A 21290-nucleotide genomic window follows, 5' to 3' on the forward strand; every position below is an offset into this window, starting at 1 on the left:
ACCGCAGTGTTAAGTTCTCGTGTTACTGCCGAGCGTTACTGTGAAGAAATGCAAAAATTCAATATTATATCACGAACTACTCGTCGTGAGCAACGATGTTATAGCGGATAAAAATCAAGGTAAATGCTGTGGAAGTCGTATATAGCCAACGTTTGTGAGGTGCTTGTTGCATTACGGCAGGTATGATATCCTAACTGGATTCTTATGTGCGTTTTTTGCGTCTGTGCTTTTATTATTCACGTGGGCTACCACTGCAAAGTGTAGATCTTCGTACGAAAAACTCGCAGTGGGCTGGTCTGAGCTTATTCGGCTGGCACTATAGCGTTACCTCTTAGAAATACGTTGTCGTCCAGGAAATAAGCTCTTTAAATTAATTTTCGAGAACGAAGACGTCGTAAAAATATGTTTGAGACGACCGTCATAAGTATGCAAGCATAGAGAACTTGGACGAACAAACGTAAATGCTGCAGAAGGCGCCCGGACACCGCCCGAACTGCAGCAGACGACAGGCGCGAGTCCGTGCCCAGACGTCACGCGAGTGGCGCTCGCAGCGCCCCTGTAGGTCGTTTTCGGGCTTGGAGAAACAAAAACTGCCAAAAAATACTTGTAGACTAGTTTTCCAGTCAACAGAATGCCAATCCGAAGCGTGTGCTTCTCATCATTCTCGTCCATGTTGGTTGAACGATCGCAGCGCCAGATTTCCCTCTAGTTATACTAATATGAAACTCCATGGGGTGTGCATTTTACAGGTTGGTTGTCTGGCACAAGAATAGCTGTCGCCTGTACTGGCCGCAAACCACGGAGTAAGACATATAGGAGGTGAAACAATTGTTGTATGCGCCGACGGGGCCATATACAGTAGCGGCGCCATGCGGCGCGTCGTAAAAGCCGCAGCGAAAAAAAAAAAAAAGATGCAGCGTTCGGGCAGGCCGCTCCGGCCATAGAGTTTCCTACAAAATTATTTGTAGGAAACTCTATGGCTCCGGCCACTCCGGCGTACTCCGGCGCGCTCTCAACGGCGGTAATTTCTTTCCAGGCCGCCAGGCGCCGCCAGCACGATAACGGCTCCGCGGGCTTGTGACCTTTTCTGGTCGCCGCAAACAGCGGAGTTTCCACTCCTAAATATTTCTTGCTCCGTGCCGCAAACATACTCTAAGCTATGATGAAGGTTAATAGCCTTCGCGATTAATGCGCGCCCCTGAGGACAATTTCGGAAGCCACGTCTAGTGTTTGACATAATAGTTCTGCAGAAACCCACAATGTGGAGAGAAGTAATTAACTAAGAGAAAATGAGAATTCACCCAGTCGTAGCAATTGCTACAACGGAAACCCATACGGGTTCTTCGAAAGAAAAGCCTCCCGATTGAAGAAATTAATTAAGGGAAAATTTTGCCCTAATTAGTGCCTAGTGGTTCCGCTAGCAATATTTGGCGCTCGCGACCAACAGTAGTGGAGGGGAATAAATGAAGAGGGATTGGCAGCTGGTTTTCCGCGCATGCGACAGGCATCTAATAAAGAGGCAATGCCTCTAGCTGTGGCTCTGGTCGCTTTGGCCGGCCCATTGACCAATTAGACGGCGCCTTTACCACCCAGCCAATCAAGCAATGCGTTTCGCCTATGCGCGGCCCTTGTGCCTATGATGGCTGCCTGGGCTGCCGCGCGGCGTGGATACGTGCCTTGTACTGTAGCACTGTGGTAGCTTTGAAAGCGGGGTTTTATACGCGATACCAGTGGTACATTCCACGTGTTGCGTCGCTAATACTGTAAGGTAAGCCTAGGTTGATTTCCCTTTCCCATTAATATAGACCCTGTCAGGCCTTTGCGTTGTCTACTACAATCGTCTTGGTAACCCTAAGAGAAATAGAAGAAAAGTTACTACATGCAGTGTTAATGTGGCAAAAGTTTAAAAATATTTTGTTTCTCAGCATGTGTGTGCAAGTTTCGTCGGTGGTTAATAACTTTTTTTTTCTTCCCTGTTGCTTTGACACTGATTTCTAAGCCGGGTTTTGCCGAAGCTCACTTGACAAAATGCGTCTTGGGTCGAATTCTATTCGTTGCTGGAGGAATATGAATGAAATTCGAATCTTTTTGTTCCTTTTAGAGAGGTGCACGCATATTGCGGTCTTCTTGCACTTGATTGCAAACACGTTGCACAGAACGTCGAAAAAGTGCGCGCGGAGTGTGTCTCCCGTGTTTGTTCAGCTTCTTTTTCGCCTTTCGCTTAATTCACAATGCTTTTTAATTATTTATTGTGTGACAACTTGTGATCGCGCACACATTGCACATTCTCAGTGGTTTGCAAATTACATTGGTGCACTTGAATATAATCAACGTTGTACGCGTTTGCGCCTCCTAAAACGTGGGCATTATGGAACAAGTTTTGGTTGTACGTGTGTGCCACTCTCGACAGCTCGACGTGTTTTTGTTTTTAGTTACGTGTTTGCCGTGCTGTTTCATGTAAGAAGGGTTGTGAGAGCTCGTGTCGCTAATGTTTTCAGTGCAGATATAGATCGCTGTGCCTACCCTGATGCGCATATGTGAATGTCACCGTTATGAATGATGTAAAACGTTAGTAGGCTACACTCAACAGAAATCATCATACATGAGCACTGCTGCAACATACATAATTTATTGCGAATACTATAATTAACCCACACATTTTGAAATTTGCCTGTGTATTACGCATAATGTCGCCCTTATTTCTGCCAAATGTAAACTAGGGCTGGTAACACCTATGAATTATTAATCGATTAAATGTATCCTGTGAAACGATCAATAACTGCTTTGGGTTGGCTATGCACGACTACAAAACACTTTTGTCGACAGCCTTTCGCCAATCTGTTTTTCATGCAGAGTTGTTATTGAATTAACTTTTAGAAGAACTTGTTGTTGGGTGAGTTGGTACATATTAGCGAACATTGTTTCACTGCGCGAACAAACGGCCCACACAGACAGCATGAGACATGGACGGCGCAGGGAACACAAAAACCATAGCCCGCTGTAGAACATATGTATTTTAGAAGAACTTGTTGTTGGGCGAGTTGGTACATTGTTTAACTGCGCAAACAAACGGACCACAGAGACAGCATGGGACAAGGACTGGCGCAGTCTTTGTCTGCGCCCGTCCTTGTCCCATGCTGTCTCTGTGGTCCGTTTGTTCGCGCAGTTAAACAATGTTCGCTATTGAATTAACTTTGTGTGTTGTTTGTTTTTCTGTTGGTTCACGTTGGTCATGGTCGCATTTCAAGTGTCGAAGTATATATGTGACAGCTGTTTAGCTCTGTAATGGGATCAAACCAACCTATGTGTCAGGCACCATGTTTGCATGGCACTGTACTATTTGCAACTGTAACAGCGCTCCTCTAGTGATTTTTGCCCACGTTTCATAATTTCTAATAATGAATTACACTGGTCAATTAGCAGTCTCCTTGTTCAGGCAAGGAGGCATGCTTTTGTCCACCAAATGCAAGATCTGTGATAGATTGAAGTTACATTTCCTTACATTTGCTCACAAGTGAATTCTTGAGCTGAATCAGCCCAAAGACATGCATTTTCATCTGTTGAGCCAACAAAAGTTACTTCAGACAAACCACTGGGATTTCTCATGAACTTGTTGATTTAGCAGCCTGCAAAATGAGCATCTTTCTCTACTTAATAATACTAGACCTGTCTGGTATAAGAGAATTGCTTCCACTGCTATGTTAAATCTGGTTTCTTAGCTTCGTGCTCTCCAGCACATTGAATAGCCGACATGTTCTTTTGTGTGTGGTACTATCTTGTAGAACAGCAAAATCTGTGTGTTCAGATTGTTAAGAGCTAAGAGTAGGCTGAAGCTCATTCTTAAGTCAGTTTGACTAATATGCTACTTATTGATTCCTTATTTCTATAACGATTACTAGCATTACTAGATACGGTGAACATAGCTTAATGTCAAGGTTAGGGGTGGGCAGATACTTGAAGTTTCGAATACAAATCGAATATGACACACTGGTTCGTATTCCTATTTGAAAAAGAAATTTGTGTTTTCGAATATTTGAACCAAATATTTTGCATCAACCGACTGTGATAGTCTGGTTACTGTTCCCTCTGTGTTAAGCAAAGTATCGCAAATAATGACAAGTTTGACTTTGACAAAAGTTACCGAAGTAATGCGAGGTTTCTTTTTGTTTTCGTGGTGGAAGCTTACGTGACCTCTGATTTTTGCTTATAGTCTGCCATTTAGTATTTTTGGCAGTCAAGCCATGTAGCAGTTATACTTTTATGCTACAACCTGGGATGTTTTCCTTATAGTGGGCCCTTCTACATGTGCCTGCGGCACGCCTCTTTCAGCAGTTTTTTTTTATGCACTACTGCTGATATTTATCAGCAACTGTTTAATTAAGTTAGTCATACAGCAGTCATTCTTTTTTGCTACAGGCTTTAATGTTGATAAGAGGCTGTTTGGGCAATTTTTTTAATGACCTTTAGTGATCTTATCGTTCAAAGTTGATCCTTTGTACCTGATGGTTGGCTGCCTTTGTTTAAACTAATCGATGCAGGCGTAGTACCCAACTATACCGAAATAAATCTTCCTGCTGTAAATATATGCATCTGCATTTGACTATTCTATATGGAATACTCACTATTTGTATTCGGAAACGTTGATATTTGCCCACCTCTTGTCAAATACATTGAGTGTGGCTTATAGTTTATTGCTTGTATAATATATGGTTGTTTCTAAAACTGGAGTGCCTTGGTTCCACTTTAATAATCTGCTTACAGAAACTGGTTTGTGCAAATCCAATTACAAATTATCTCTTGAAAGTTTTATCTCTTGTAAGTTTGTGAGCTAGAAAAATGCGAAGTATGCAAAATTTAAGAAAAATGCTAATAGTAGCATGTTGGCTCTGTATGATATGCAATTTTGTCATCTACAGCTTTCAAGGCAATGTACAATAATCCCAATTTATGTTGTGTTTCAATGTACTAAGCCAGAATAATGTAAATATTGTTTCGTTTCTTTTAATTTTTGCTTTGTCAGTTTTCCTAGTAGCACTCCACCTATGTTCATGGGACACTAAAGAGAAAAACTTCAGCTATAATAGTAATTTATAGTGGTGTGTGAATAATGCTTTTTGAGACCAAATCGAATACGAATCGAATAATGCCAAAAATGAACAGAATCGAGCATTGAATGGTTTACAAGTATTTTTCGAATAATAAACAGTCGTTATTGCATTTAATTAAAATATGGTGTTCACATCTTAGTATTCTTAAAGTTAGCAAGTTTCTATCATTGCAAAGTACGTTATGGTGCATTTATTAAAAGCACAAATGGAGCATTAAGAGCAAACAAAGTATGGCTACCTAAGGGATGTGTGCGCTCCACTGTGCAGATTCTCACCTATGCTATGCCTGCAGGGGTGAAATGTTAGTGTACTTTTTGCCCAAATTTTGTGCTTAATTGGGTGCACTGGAAGTTTTGAAATGTTCAAAAAAATGCTCGCATTGACGAATAGTGACTATTCAATTTGTTATTCAAAAGTTGCCAGTATTCTCTCACTCTTAGTAATTTACCCTTCTACAATACCAAAAGAGATGCACAAACTAAAGACGTGTCGTGCCGCCTGCCGCTTTCGATTTCCTGCACTAACTTGCCATGACGTGGATTTTGACAGCATCGAGACTGGCAAAAATAGTTTCGAAGGAATTGGTTTAAATTAGCTTAATGTTGCTTTTTATTGCGCCTTTAACACCAGGGTGGGCTAGTTGTGATATGACAGGAATAGAACTCGGAAAAAGGAGTGCAAGTTTTACTAGCATAGTTTTCTGTCGGCCTTTCAGTGCTTTTTCGTGCAATCATTTTTCTTAGGCTCACTGAGTGCAAGACATTTAGGTTTGAAGTTTTATAAATACATTTCTGAGAGTTCTGGGCCGGTATAATTTAGGAATTCTTTCCGGTTGATTCTGTTCCACTCGTATCATGCACCATTCGCAGTTGGCTGATCCTGTTAATAATGCGGGTGCAGTGCTGCTCTGACCACTGACGAAGCACGAAAAGGAATAGCATTTGGATAGAATCTTTACATTATCCTGGCCCTTGCTAGGCAGACTATGCTATGCAGCACCACTATGCAGGCCTAGTGTGTTGGTAGCATGCAGCAACCAGCTACACATTCACTTCATCTGAAGCTGCTCATTGTGAACATGTAATCTAGTTCAATTTGTCTGTGGAAACTGGGCTTGTTACCTTGTTTTGAGTACAAAGCCTTCCAAAGTAGGTGTTAGACAAGCACGACAATTTTGAATATAGGTTCTCACACAACCTATTATTAAAATTTGGCTTGTGCTGTTCTCGGCAGTGATGTCTGCACAAAGCATAATGAAGAGGTGTTGCACACTTCAAAATCAGAGTGTCACATTGAAAGGGTAGGTTAACAAATACATAGTAGAGTAACAAACATTATTGCAAATGACTGTTGCTATGTGAGATACTGTGGCACAGTATTGTAACTGAAAGTTGGGGTTCGTCAGTTTGTGGACACATGTATTTGACACTTGGTTAAAGGAGATAAAGGGCATGTAAGCCCAAATTATGCTGGAGAGTGACAACATTGTGACCAGCTTTTGTTTGTATACTCTTGTTTAATATCTGGTTTTGTGGAATGTGAGAACTTTATGTAACTGTGACATTAGTGGTACTTGCTTGCAGTAATGCTTAAGGATCTTTCTAATGTTTTTTTCTGTTAATTTTTACAAGGAATAATGTGAAATACACTGCTTTTATTTGATCCTAGAATAACGTGAGTGGTGTGGTAGTTATAATTAGGGAGAAGCTTGGTATGATTTTTGTTATCCTGAAATGTGGTCTTTTTATTGTGTTGATTCCAAAGGCTTAGCATTAAAATTCAAAAGCACAACATAGAAATTGTTAAATATTGTTTAAAACCTTTGATGGGCATTGGAGAATAGATTGTGTTTTAAAGGATTAGACGTGGGCTTCTTATTTATTCATGAAAAAGCAGATCCAAAAGCTGTGTAAGATTTCTTTTAAGGTAAAAAAGCAAGTGAAACCTGCATATACACTACAGTTAGGCCCACATGTAATGTTGCCATTTAGTGGAAACTATTGGTAATTAAGAGCAGTTTCTCATAGTACCAAGTTCCCTAAGAAGTATTAGACGGCTGTTCACTTAAAACAATCCGACAGCTTGCGCATTTCGCATACAATGAACAGGATGAACCATGGTACGGATGTCTCAACCATCGGGGGCCTATTGCACTTTCTCTTGCATGATTTGGTTGTGCTTTTTTGTGTGGTGTCTCTGTTGTGTGTGCACTAAGGGTGAGTGGACTGAACATTGTCTGATGCCACAGCCTGTGTGGCTCCTGCACATTGCCTTTTCTAAGGGTAAGATTATTAAAGGCTGCACAGATCCTAGGTTTTCTTATCTTCGTGCATGTAGAGATGCCGTGGAGGCATCATGCAGCTAAGCAAAGCTGTGCCGAAATTGAGACGTGTGGCTACATAAAAATGCACCACGGGAGTTGTTAGACTTCATGGCTATGGCGCTGTAAGTTGACCTGAAGTTTACCTGTATACCCCGGCATCAAAAAAAAAAAAAAAGCACGTAGGTTCTTAGTTATTGTCTGTTGTTTTGCATGTTGTTTAAGGTATACTCAGTGTTCCTCCTTGATAGCATCTGAATTATGCAGCACACTTTTGTTTTCTCTGGTAACTCTAGCAGTTCTAAAAAAGAAGACAGAGCAGCAGTTGCAGTAGCTAAGGTACTTTATCATTGGGTGCAGTGACACAGGCACAGCCCTCAAATGAATTGTAGAAAGCAAAATCTACACTAACAACTTGTAGAATACTGAACTGCATTCTACATGATGGCTGGACCCTCCTGCCTGCAGCCGTGCGTAGCTTAGCCGTGTCTGGGGAAAGAGGGATCCTGGGGGTTTATTAATTAAGGGAAAATCAGACATCCACCCATTCGTAGCAATTACTACAAAGGTGGATGTCTGATCTCAATCCTGGGGGTTGAGTCAATACCAGGTGTTTGGACCTTTAAGGCCCCCCGGTGAAGGCAACACACCTCTTTGGCCTCTGCTTCATATAGACGGCACCTCCAGACTGACCCACCTGGAGGAAATCAGCAGTCGCCTTTTCCTGCCCCCCTCCTGAATTTTTTTGCTTTCTCTCTCGCTTTTCCATCTTTCTTTTCTTCTATTCACTTCGTTTAACATCCTATTTTCTGGGCGGCAAGGTTTAACCTTGTGTAATATATCCAGTCTTGGGTATATATATATTAAGTTATAGTGGGAACGTACCGCTGGCGTATGCAGAATATAATATTTCTAATCATGTGACATCCCCAGGTTGGGCTCCGAGGTGGGCGGTGGGCATTCCTACCGAATCCAGTAATGCTATATATGGCTTCCAGTTTCCCTCCACTCTCTGATCGCTCCCTGAAGAGGGGGCGCACTGATGAAGCGTTCAACTTTTTCATGAAACCAAGAGAAACATTTCCGAAGTACCATGTAATACACAGTCAACACGAAACCAAGACAGTCCTTACAATATCCCTATCTGTTGTCGCAAAATGTCTGACGGAAGCAATCGGCTCTGGTTACAAAATAACTAAGATGGAAAGCGGCGGCAAGCTTAAATGCAAAAAACTGACAAAACTTGTTGCGTTTGATGACATTCCTGTCTATGTGAGCCCCCACAGGTCAATGAACACTGCATGGTGTCAATTCTGATGAAGGCCTCCTTGAACTCGGTGAAAGCAAGCTGTTGGATGGATTGCAAGACCAGAGCGTGGTAAAGGTGCAACAAATTAAGTTAAGGCGTGATGACAAGGAAATTCCAACAAAGCATGTGATAATGTTTGGAACTAGTGAACTCCCCGATTAAATAGAGACCGGATATTGTAAACTTTGTGTACGGCCGTACAATCCCATCCGCTCCAATGCTTCAAGTGTCAGCGTTTAGGGCATGGGTCTCAGAGCTGCCAAGGGCATGCTACATGTGCAGATGTGCATCTAAAGACAACTGTGCTTCCGCAACCCACTGTGCTGTGGCGGAGACCGCACAGCCTATTCGCAATTGTGCCCGTCATGGAAGAAAGAAAAATAAATAATTGAATTCAAGGTCAAACTAAACATCTTGTTCCCAGAAGCGCACAAGAATTTTTCTGCTCACAATCGATTGAATCCGTCCTACAGTGATGTGACACGCCGGGGGACAGCGGCACATCCTCCGGCGGCTGCCTGAATTACACTAAATGTAATGGTGGTTCCACTATCAGCTCCTTCTGGCAGGAGCGGCCAGTGCTGTTCTGATCGCTGCCATGAAGGGCCAGCAGAAATCCAGGTCTGCCGGTCCCAGAGTCACTGCGCTTGCAGACAGGCCAGAGAAAACCCAAATAGGCCTGCCGAGCGGGCATCATCTAGCATCTCTGAAGAGGTGATGGATGCAAGCAACACTAGTACGGCGTCTCAGACGCCAAAGGAATGGCGCAGCTCCCTGGAGCCCACCGGGGAAAAGGAAAAATCTCATATCACGGAGCCTGGAAAGGTCTCGTGGGCTAAATTTATTTCTCTTCACACACAGCGCAAAACATTTCCAATATGGCTACACAAATAATACAATGGAATGTGAGAGATCTAATACATAATCTTGATGACATTAAGGAAACACTACATAAACTGAATCCAAGGGTACTGTGTGTTCAAGAGACACACCTCAATCCTTCACACACGAACTTTCTCCGACAATATGACATCTATCGCAAAGACCGCAACAATACCCTTGCCTCGTTGGGCGGTGTGGCCGTAATAGTAGACAAGGGTGTTGCCTGCCAGCATTTACAGCTGCAAGTGCCTCTTGAGGCAGTTGTGATCAGAGCTGTGCTATTTAATAAGCTAGTCACAGTTAGCTCTGTACATCCCTCCCAGCCATCAACTTTCCAAAACAGAATTCCAGAGCTTTATCGTAGAACTTCCCAAACCTTGCATTGGTAATAGGCGATTTAAATGTACATAGCACTCTCTGGGGAGATTCTTGTTGCGATGAGAGAGGGCATGTATTAGAAAACTTGCTCTTTTCCACAAGTGCATGCCTACTAAACAAGGAAGAGCCCACATTCTACAGCGTGGCAAACGAAATGTTCTCATCTATAGAGCTAAGCATCATATCAAGTACACTCGTACTATACTTGGAGTGAAACGTGATCAAAAATCTGTATGGGAGCGACCATTTCCCAATTGTCTTAAAATTGACAAAAGGTGATGAGTGTTCTCCACATCTACCCGTTTGGGAGGTCGACTGCTGACTGGAAATGATACAGAGAGCTGATGCATTTGACCTGGGATGACATCTGTACTCTCCCAATCTATGACGCAGTGTCATGTTTGACAGTGTTTATGACTGATGCTGCATCTATTGTATAGCTGAAATAAGTGGATCGCCCTCTAAACAAAGTATTCTCTGGTGGAATGAGGAGTGTAAGGAAGCTTGTAAAAATCAAGATAAGGCTTGAAGTCACCTTTGCGACTCTAACTACTGAGAACCTGATAAGCTTGAAGAAAATAAAGTCTGAAGGTGGAACACGCCACCGTGCCAAAAGGGGCAGCTGGCAAAAATACATCTCTAGCATTAATTCATATAGCAACGAAAGAAAAGCCTGAAACAGGGTAAACTACCATTAATAAATACACAAGAAGACTCACTTATTGACGAAGCTGATTCTCTAGGGGCACACTTTGAAAAGATTTCTAGTTATCCCACTACTCAGATACATTTCTGAGATACCGGCAACAAGCGGAGTGACTGCCTCTGGATTGGAAAGGAAATAGTAATAAACCTTACAACCATCCATTTAACATAACGGGATTTCAGGCTGCACTAAATGGTTCGCTCCAGGAAGTGACAGGAAGTGACCCTGAAACCCACTAAACACTACTCTCACTTTTCAACACCGTGTTCTCTGCCAGGTGCATTCCGTCTGCCTGGAAAGAAGGAATAATCATTCCAATACTATAAAAGACTGCAAGGACCCAACTTTGGTCAACAGCTATAGGCCTATAGCCTTGACAAGTTGCCTATGTAAACTGTTTGAGACCATGGTTAACTGGCGTCTCCTTCATTTTCTTGAAAGTAACAAACTATTAGACCCCCTACAGTGTGGTTTCATGGAAGGTAAATCCACAACTGATCACCTTGTTTGCATCAAGGTAAATACTCGTGATGCTTTTGTGCAGAAGTAGCTCTTTTTGTCAGTATTTATTTATATGGAGGAGGCATATGGGGACGCCACATGGTGTTTTGGAATTCTCCGTGACCTGGCTGAAATGGGAATCCGAGGCAATTTTCTGAATGTCATTCAAAGTTACCTGTCTAACCGCACATTCTGTGTTAGTGTTGGTAATGTCCTATCTCATCTATTTACACAGGAAAGGTGTGTACCGTAAGGTAGTGTGCATAGCTGCACTCTATTCATTGTAAAAATGAACTCTCCGTACTATCATACCACATACAATAATGTGTACGGGGTACACGGGACGTGTCTGTGTATGTGGATGATGTACAAATAGGTTTTAACTCGTGTAGTATTTCGATCTGTGAGTGACATGTATAGCTTGGGCTATTGTATAATTCTGCTACGCCTAGTGCCTTGATGCTAGATTCAATTTACCACTTGGGTATCTGTCTTGCCACAGGTGCTTTCAGGACTAGTCCTGTAGAAAGCCTGTACGTTAAGTCCAGCAAATGGTCTCTAAATCTACAAACGACATATTTAACTTTCTCTTATGCCCTGAAAGTTAAATCACATATTTAGCATCCATCTCATTTTACTATTCGTGAATTGCCCACTGTCACGCTGTTCTGTAACTGCCCAGCCATCCGGCCTCCTCTGTCCCTCTGGTTGGAAGCACTCTCAGAAAAAACACGGGTCCATCTTTTAGAGAATGTCCTAATGGCTCCTATTTGGCTTCTACCACCTTGGGAGTGGCAGACTATTCAGTGTAACACCTCTTTCATAGAAATATCAAAACGAGCACCTGAGGCGCATATATATTCACATATTTTGGAACTTCAGGAGAAGTATTCCTGTGCCGAATTTCACACAGATGCTTCGAAGTCTCCAGCTGGTGTTGCTTATGCAGCTCTCGGACCCTCATTTTCAACATCTGGGGCACTAAATCCACACACCGGTATCGTTACAGCGGAAGCATATGCTTATACTCTCGGCTATTCAACATGTGAGGCTCACAAATGTTGCTAAGGCTATTGTCTTCACAGACTTATTAAGTGTCGTGAGAGCCCTACTTAGTCTACGAAAACACAAGAATTCCGTTTTGAACAAACTGTACAGCGTGTTGTGCTCCGCATATATGTGCAACCAAGTGATTTGTTTTATGCTGGGTACCTGGCCACAAAGGTATAAAAGGAAATGTAGCTGCTGACAAAAATGCTACGTCAGTGAGTTTTAGCGACACAGATGGAAATATCCCTATGCCTGTCACAGACCTAAAGTCTTTTCTATGCCATAAACTGAGGAATCATTGGCAAGGAGAGTGGGATACCCCAGCATTGAATAAGCTACACATGATAAAACTAAAGCTAGGGAACTGGATAAGTGAGAGAACAGCACGGTACAAGGATGTACTTGTTTGCCGATTAAGAATAGGACGCACTTAACGGTACTCGCTCTTGCCTTTTGACTGGGGGGATCCTCCAACCTGTAGTAAGTGCGGCAATAATCTCATAGTCTCATAGTTCTTACTCAATGCCCTGCTATAGATGCAGATAAAAAAGTATTTCCCTTCTGCATGTTGTGAAAATATACCTCTACACCCGGCATTTTTTCTTAACAATGAACCACTTTTCAACCTAAAAATAGTCTGAGTTCTCTGCTGAAACAGGCACTCTGAAAATCATTTCGCCGGGTAATTTTTAGCACGCAATTAACAGCCCTTGTATTCAAGGGCTCTCTTGAAGCTCTAGTGCCACTGGTATGTTTTGTTGTACCATGTTTTTAATGAAACCCTATTGCCGTAGCCCACATCACTAACTAGTCAGTGTTATTATTTTAGTACCTATATATTTTACGCCATTTACAAGACAGGTTTTCAGCCACGTCACATCTACCATAAGGAATTCATTGTCCATGCCATCCGCAATTCACCGATAAACTACCATTTGTCATGGCCCTCCTTGGCCATACCTGGCCCTTGCGCCATAAAACATCATCATAAAACATTGTCAAACTGTATTCTAGCACTAGCTCACCGAGCTTCATCCTCGACTGTAAGCTGGCGCCCAAGTATCAGCTTGTATCTGAGTAAATGTGCAGCATCTTCCATGTGGTGACACTTGTTGAGGTTTTGACTTGGGACGAAGCCAGTTTCTTGCTCGAAAGTTTTGGGAAATGTCGATCTAAATACATGCTAGATTTCTGTTCAAGAATTCCAGTTAGCAGCAGGTGGCAACATTAAAATGCCTCTCTCTCCCTCTTTCTCTGTATAAAAATTTGGAGGACGCTTAAGCTTCGCCCATAAGAGTGGAGTGCGATAGTTCTCAAAGACCCCTTACTGCTTTTCATGCTTCCCGGCAACTGCAGCTTATGTAACCTTAACATTTACTGGGAAACGCTGGCTGCGAATGCTATGCACGCAGGTGAGCTTTCTGGTAGAAACGCGGCCTCTTGCATGGGTCGATCTCCTGTTATTGTTTCCCACTTTTAATATTTCAGTCTGAGAAGAGCTAACATAAAGGATATGCGCTGTGGGTGTTTTTTTGCATTACATTTGTTTGTGGGCTGCTGTTCTCAAAATTCCGAGGAATAACTTTGTAAAGAATGGAAAAACAAGGTATGAGCAACTTTGGTGGTAGAGAATTGGTTGGGTATGCATGGTTCGGAATTTGCTTCGAAATTCTTTTTGCCGAGGCGGCGTGTAATGCTGGACACCAAATTTTCTGCGACACAGGCTCCTTAACGCTTTCGCTTTAATACAGGGTGTCCTAGCTATCGGGCACCAAAAAAAAAGAGAAGAAAAATTCAAAACCTTCTGTGCAGATGAAACCAACTGTGTATACAGCAGCTACCTGAAGAAGTGTTTTGTGTTGCTCTTGATTAGGTTGTAATGATTAATTGCAAACTTTTAAATTAATATGGTACTTATGGTAGATATGTAAAGATTATTTTAGACCACATTTGAAAATGCCAATTTCAGTTATTTGTAGTGCGCTTATCTTTTGAGTGGCACTTTTTGTCAGCATTTAGAAGAAAGTCTAAAAACATATTTAGAGAGCCAGCCCAACTTCCCGCTTGCGCGCCACAGCAATGCTGCTCTCAAATGCATGGTGAACAGACTAATTGTTCCTGTGTAATGGATGATTTCGGTCATAAGCCCTTCATGGCGCTGTGTGCACAATTGTGTTAAGATAGTGGATCAAAAGCAAGCACACTGATAAACATAATGATATTTCAGATGTGTTGCAGACATCGGAACACATGCTGCAGGATCAAATAATAAGTCTAATATGTGTTTGGGGGGGGGGGGGGTATAAACGAGTTAAAAGGTTGACGTCCAGTCCAGATGTTTCTCTTGGTATTAGTATGTCATCATGTAGCATATTGACTTTCATTCTTTTTCACAATGTTTTACATCCAGCTTATACTTAAAGTGGCTGAATGGGTGCTGTCCAAGTATGCTAAAGATGAAATAGTTCTCATACCTGACATTCCTGTTGAGAGTTCTCACGTGAAGTCCACATTCTGTAAACTTGGCAAAACTCACTGAAGCATTGAAAGTTTGTCTGCAGCAGTGGGCTTTCCTTGACCCTGAAGGTGCATAAAATGTAGTGAAACTAAATTTTCATCAAACTGAATTAACTGGTGCCTGAAGGGGATAAGATAAGCATGAAATTGATATTTTTGAAGTGGTTGCTATATTCATGCCCCTGTTTGGTTTGGCCCAACACAGCAGATTGGCAGTTTGCATTGCTAATAGCTTGGCCTTTAGCAGTCTGCTTACCGCTGTCACAAACGGTCATGCGCTCAGATGTGTGGCCCTTTGATAGGAATGTTATGTTGCACAAGATAAATTCCCCGTCAAAGCAGTGCAGCAGCCTAATCAAGCATAAAGTGTGGTTAGTTCCTTTCCATCACATTTAAAGGTACACTAAAGCAGAACATCAAATCAGTTAAGATTGAAAAGGTATTCTTGAAGGAGTCTACTTTTCTTGATTTTATGGTAATTATTTGATTATTAGAGAAAATGACAGTTTCATTTTCAAATTTCGTGCCAAAACCCCCAGGGCCGGTACATTGGTGTGACATCACGAATTGCCAAGTGTTCTTTCGCATTTCCCAACTTCAGTCTTTCGTTCTTTTAGAATAAAATGTAGTCTATTTTTATTTATAAAAATTTAATTGGGCTCAGGCAGACGGCGTCAAAATCCATGACGTCATCATGGTGTGCTGGTGCAGGAACTTCAAGGTGGTATTGCCACCCATCTTTGGTTTTTGTCTTTTCTGGCATGCCAAACTTCTCATGGCAAAGTGGCTTTTTTAGAATTGTGTAAGGGTAATTTACCAATGCGGCAAAAATCATTTTTCTCTTTAGTGTCCCTTTAAAGTAGCACTGTTGTGGCGCACGAAAACAGTGCAGGGTCTGCCTTTTAAAATAGTTTATTGGCTGTCTTTTAAACACGGAAAAAAGAATCGTGACAGGTAGTGTGCTGTAGACAATTAAAATTGATTTTTTGAATATGTTCTGAAACATTTAAATATTGACCTATCTGCCATAGGTATAGCAATTAAAAAGGTAATTACTACAAGTACCAAAGTTGTTGCACATAATATGCAGTTGATTTCATCCACATAGATGGCTTCATTTTTTTTTAATATAAACTTGGTGCATGGTAGCTGGGACACTGTTATATACATGTGCATGTTGCAAGCATTTGAAAGTGGAATGGAATGTAATTCCAAGTTGCAGTGCTAGGTAAGCTTTCAGTGTTAGCAAACAGCAGAAAGCTAGGAAGGGGCCCATGGGCGCTAGGATCTTTTTGTGTTCGTTTGCATTTCAGAAACATTGTTTCACAAAAAGTTCTAGAAGGGGAAGTGGCCTTTGAGGCTAACATTGCTTTGACTTCTGCCATTTTTAAAGCAAGTTTTGTATTGGGGTACTTGTTTTAACTTATGGGAGAAATGCAGATTTGTTCGGGATTGCGTGTCAACTTAGCATTTCCTGGCTTATTTGGTTATAATCCATATTTTTAACCTTGCTGTAATAATCTTGGTTATTTATGATGGTGAATCCCCGAGAGAGCTGTCTATTATGCGGTTGCATGCTGATGGGAATTTTTTATAAATATGTAATGTTTTGCATACTTTCAGGAAGCTTGATGGACACTCACATGAGCAGTGACACCTCAGATCCAGCCAGAGCATCATCACGTATTTATGTAGGCAATCTCAAGAAACACATTGAGCGTGAAGACTTGCAGAAGCTGTTTTCAAAGTACGGTGAAATACAAGGTATCATATGCTCATTCATATTTTTGTGTGAAGCCGGGCGGAGATGACATCCTGGATGTACAATGGTAGTTCTTAAAGTGGATTCAAAGTAAATAATGTTGAATTGATGCTAGGCTAATAATGAGATGTCATAGCCTGCCTTATATATGTACATAGGCTTCTGTTAATTTGTGCTCTGCAGGACATGCAAAAGGTGGCTTCTGTTATTGAAAGTTTGTACTTAAAGAAATGATGATAATGCATGGGTGCCTTTAGGGACTCGAACACAGTCAAATTAACCCTATGATGGCCGATTTTTTTCGCCATATGCGACCACCCCGGGTCGATTTTTTTTTATTGGAGATTCAAATTCTGCTTAGGGACTTATTTCGAAAAAAATTTACCGTAATTTTTCTAGGGTGACCGTAAAGTGAGAAAAACAATATTTTGCATTGGCATATATGCACTCTTCATTCATGAATAACAGCAATAAAAAAGGAAAAAAACTTACTAGAATTAAAAAAACACATTTTTATGCACTTAGTTCAAGGCTTTGAAAATCCCCACACGAAAATATTTTGCAAGTTTCAAATATTCCTGCTCTTGCACTAATACGTACATCCACAGCGTAATCGAACTGCGTAGGTGCGTGCACTCAAGAAAACTGTTTGGTTGTGTGCGCATCAAAAAAAGCCACACATGTGACAAACTTCCGCTATTCTTCATCATATCGCCAACCAGCTAGGGCAGTTAGTTCTTGGGTCCTAAAAAAAAAAAAAAGACTGAAACGCATGCACGGCGGTATCCTTCCTATGCGCACCCCTGTGAGCACTAAACGAGCGAGAAATAAGCGGTCACCCTTTGAGCGATTAGTAATGAGATAGCCATCAGATTTGCAAGCGCAATAAGCCGAAACCAGTGCCGAAACAAAATCTAAACAGCCGCCCGCACGCACGCGCGCCAATGTGAGAGTGGTAGTATATAGACGTGCGGGAGCAAACTAGCGCTAAAACAAACCATGGGACGAAAACCGAGAGAGGGAGGCGTGCAAAAAGAATTCTCTGTATTCCCACATAGTAGCAGCACATGACAGAAAAGAAAAAGTTAGGAAATTGGTGCACTTTTTAAACATACAGACTGCACTGTAAATATACGGCATTGACCATTTTCGGACTTGTTCACGGCGCCATATATTTACGTCATTGACCGTCACAGGGTTAACTGATGTGGAAGTTAGGGAAGTCCATTGTACTGCATATGGTATGCAGTTCTGCAAAACACGTAACTGTGCTTTGTGCAATTCATAGTAAGCTGACGTAGTTATAACTTGACCGGTCATTTCATTGAAAAAAATGAAGCAAGATGAACTGTTTACGTGAACTGTTTCTGTTAGCCATGAATTATTTTCCTCTCTTACCAGGCATCTCTCTGCACAAAGGGGGATTTGGTTTTGTGCAGTTTAAGGAAGAAGGAGAAGCAGAAGCTGCTGTCAAAGGCGAAGGTGGCGTCTTCTTTAAAGGCTGTCTGCTACGTAAGTAGTTTTCTCGGAGCTGTTAACTGCCCACTAGAGGCTTCTCGCTGCATATCTGGCAGCTTTGTCATAGCCCTTAGAATTTTAGCCCTAGTAGCCTGAAGCTATTAACAGTGCACAGTGTCTATTAATAGTGGGTAAGTTAAATTTGTTCGAGCCTACATTATCAGTTTGTCCATGTCATGGGTCAGTTGCTGTCACATAGTGTGTGGGTGTTCGATTCCTACACTAAAGGGTGGGTGGGCTGAGCTCTGTGAAAAGTAAAAAAGAGGCTGGATGAGGCTTTGGTGACCTCGAGTCAAAATTTGGCATTAAAATTCATAAGTTATGCTCTGCTTTTGCAAAAGTTGTAATTGTGTGCGGAACTTAAGCTTTCTTGGTTGATTGTGTTTAGCCGTTGTTTTCTCTCGTACCATGCCTGCCATTTGGTGCTTTTCGAGCTTTATGACCTCTCGTAACTCCTTTTGTTTCAGAGTTGAGGGTCTGTAGCAGCCAGGATTCAAGGCGATCTTATAGAGGAACGTCGCGGGAACGTGACAGGTAAGCTAACAATTGTGTGGAGGTGGCCTGAGCCTGAGTTTTCTCTTAATTTGACACTTGATTGCCGAAAGATTATCTCAACTTTAGCTACTCTAGAATTTTAACCAATTCTCCGTATTTTGTTCTCACCATTTTTGTCCTGGGGACGCTTAGTAGCTTCAGGCTACTAAGGCTAATATCTAGAGTACTAGAACAAAAGCTTCCCACAAATTTTATCATTGTAAAATATTTTAATTCCATGTGGCACAGTCATACATTTAGCTCGAACCTTCATTAAATTTAATTTCTGAGTTTTGATTTTCAGGTTACATTGCCAAAGGTTTGTGTCTTCTCAAACACTTGTGGTGACCAAGATTTTCTAAATTCCCTTTCCTGTGTGCAAATCGCAGTTGAGCTGCACTGCATGCAAAGATTGATGTCCTGTGATGTCATTTGCTCTTGGATCCTCTGCTTTTGTCCATCGTATGTATTCGCTTTCAAAGTGCCAAGTTTGACACCTCGCACAAAATTTCTGAATGTTATGCTTGGTCCCTTTATATTACATTTCATATGTGTGTGAATACAGTAGAACCTCATTGATACGTTCACGTTATGTACCTTTTCTCGGCGCCAATGTTCGCCATCAAGAACACCAAAAATGACCCAATAGCGTTACCTTATTTTTGATCGGTTCATATGTTCCTAGAAAACACGATTTTTTGGCTCCAACGTTCACTATGTCGCCAAACTGCGATCGTACAATAGGCAGGGTGTCTACCAACGAGGAAAACCGGGAATTCTCAGAGAATTTGAATAGTCTGGAAATACTCAGGCAATTTGTGCTTCTATCAGGGAAAATTAGCTGTAATATTATTGAAAGAGACAAAAGTCGTGTTAATGCTGGCTCCAGTAACAGAGGAATCGCAACAAATCGTCGTTGACGCCGTGTCATTGGCACGAGGTATTGCCAGACTAGTTAACGACCGATTTTCCAGAAGCCCAATTTTTCGGACATGCCCGATAATTCGTGCGGCTTCGCGGCACCACCACATACTCCATAGAGTCAATGTATATTGCCCTGACTGCAGGTCTGAAATGGCATTAATCAAAGCCACCACCGCCGCCATTTCGTTTGTCTCGCCGCCGCGAACCGGTGCTCTCGCACGCCGGACCGCTGGCAGCAGTAGCCACCACTGCACAGCGTTAGGCCTAGCTGCTTCTACGTTCGCTAGCTTCTTGCCGTGCGGTGCCGTGTTTTTAATTGAAAGAATTCGACGCTGTCAGCAATGGCACCGACTCCGCCTTTGTAATCCTCGCGATTAGCTTCGAAGCTCGCAAATCACAGCGCATTGCGCAATGCCCTTCTCCGAAAGTTAGCTTCGCCTCAATAGAAAAATGTTACGCGGTGAAGCATAACAGGTGTAGGAAGGGGCAATTGTCACGCGACACAGTATGTATTCCTTAATTATACACACGTGCACCCCCGTCTCCTGTCACAATATGAGTACCGATATGCCTAATAAGTGTACTGGCAGGCCTTAAGAGCTTTTTTGACCATGCCTGTGGCAATTTGAGCCCTTAACTCTTTCGTTACCGCGAGAAAATGATAGTTTTTTATAGGTCTCGGGAAAAAAATATTTACCACTACAAATAATATTCCAGCAACATAGCGTGTTGTGCATAATGAAATTCTCTTTCCAAAAACATATGTTGCCTAACAAAAAGTTTTTAGGTAAAACATAAAAATTCTAAAAAGCACCATTTTTGCTGCCAGTTGATAAAAACAATCAAAACGCGATATCTGCTAAAACATTAATATCAAAAGAAATTCCCAATATGCATTTCAAAGATAAATAACCAAGAAATAGCATCTGAAAAAATAAATGCTCAGTACACTGCCATTCTTCGGATACAAAAAAATAAACTAAGACCAGTTCATCGCTAATGGCATGCGGTGAAGCAGTTGCTGGATTTTGTGAAGCATAGGAGCATTCCGCGTTTTCCCCACAAAATGTCTGGTATTTGTTCATCTTCGTGGTCCTTGTAACACATTTTGCGGTTCCATCTTTTCGGCATCTTCTGAAGATGGTCCGATGAGAAGTCCAGGGAACGTGCTTCACCAGTTCGTCTAGAGTCAAGCACCTCTTTCAGGACCAATCGCTCTCAACGTAGCTGGGCAGCTACAAGCTTATGCATCCAAGCATATCTGTTTGCATTTTTGCAGATTGTCTTTGTCACTTCTGGAAAGAAGAATAGAAAGAAATCCCACGCCGTTGCAGACTGCCTTGCGCTAATCCATAGTGCTGGGACGAAATGTGCTACGTGTGGCTTTCTTGGTGTGAATGGAAGTTTCTTTGCTGCCGATGGAAGCACATCATAACCAAGCGAAGTGTACACCCTGAAGATAATCAGGAGAGCTCTCAGGTCGTGCAAGAAGATTGGTAGATAAGTGCGCACAAGGAAGGAGACTGCTCAAGGTCGTAACGAAAACTCGCCGGTGAACAGTTGCGGACGTCCCACGCTGACTCAAAACATCGTCGCCGTCAGAGCTTGAATCTGCTTTGCTGTCATCTTCGGAATCATAAATCGAGTCCTCATTACTAAATTGAAGTGCGGGTGCAGCATAATTTCGAGCACGACGTGTTTCTCGCAACGCAGCCGTACGGGATGACGCCATGGGAGTCATTTTCAATAACTGCGCAGTGACATCAGCAGCTCCCCTTGCC

At 42.1% G+C, this 21290-nt stretch overlaps 1 protein-coding gene across 1 annotated transcript in view; it reads left to right on the forward strand.

Annotated features, from left to right (window-relative positions):
* Positions 1-1583: 1583 nt before the first annotated feature.
* Neos (nuclear receptor coactivator protein neosin) overlaps positions 1584-21290 on the forward strand; it is a 115113-nt gene continuing 95406 nt past the window's right edge. The window contains exons 1-4 of the mRNA XM_075701190.1: positions 1584-1768; positions 16395-16535; positions 17935-18045; positions 18519-18585. Of these exons, the coding sequence (XP_075557305.1) occupies positions 16403-16535; positions 17935-18045; positions 18519-18585 (311 nt within the window). The 5' untranslated portion in view covers positions 1584-1768; positions 16395-16402. The remainder of the gene's footprint in view (positions 1769-16394; positions 16536-17934; positions 18046-18518; positions 18586-21290) is intronic.

Source organism: Dermacentor variabilis, chromosome 1 (assembly GCF_050947875.1).
Source record: "Dermacentor variabilis isolate Ectoservices chromosome 1, ASM5094787v1, whole genome shotgun sequence".
In the NCBI taxonomy this organism is placed as follows: Eukaryota; Metazoa; Arthropoda; class Arachnida; order Ixodida; family Ixodidae; genus Dermacentor; species Dermacentor variabilis.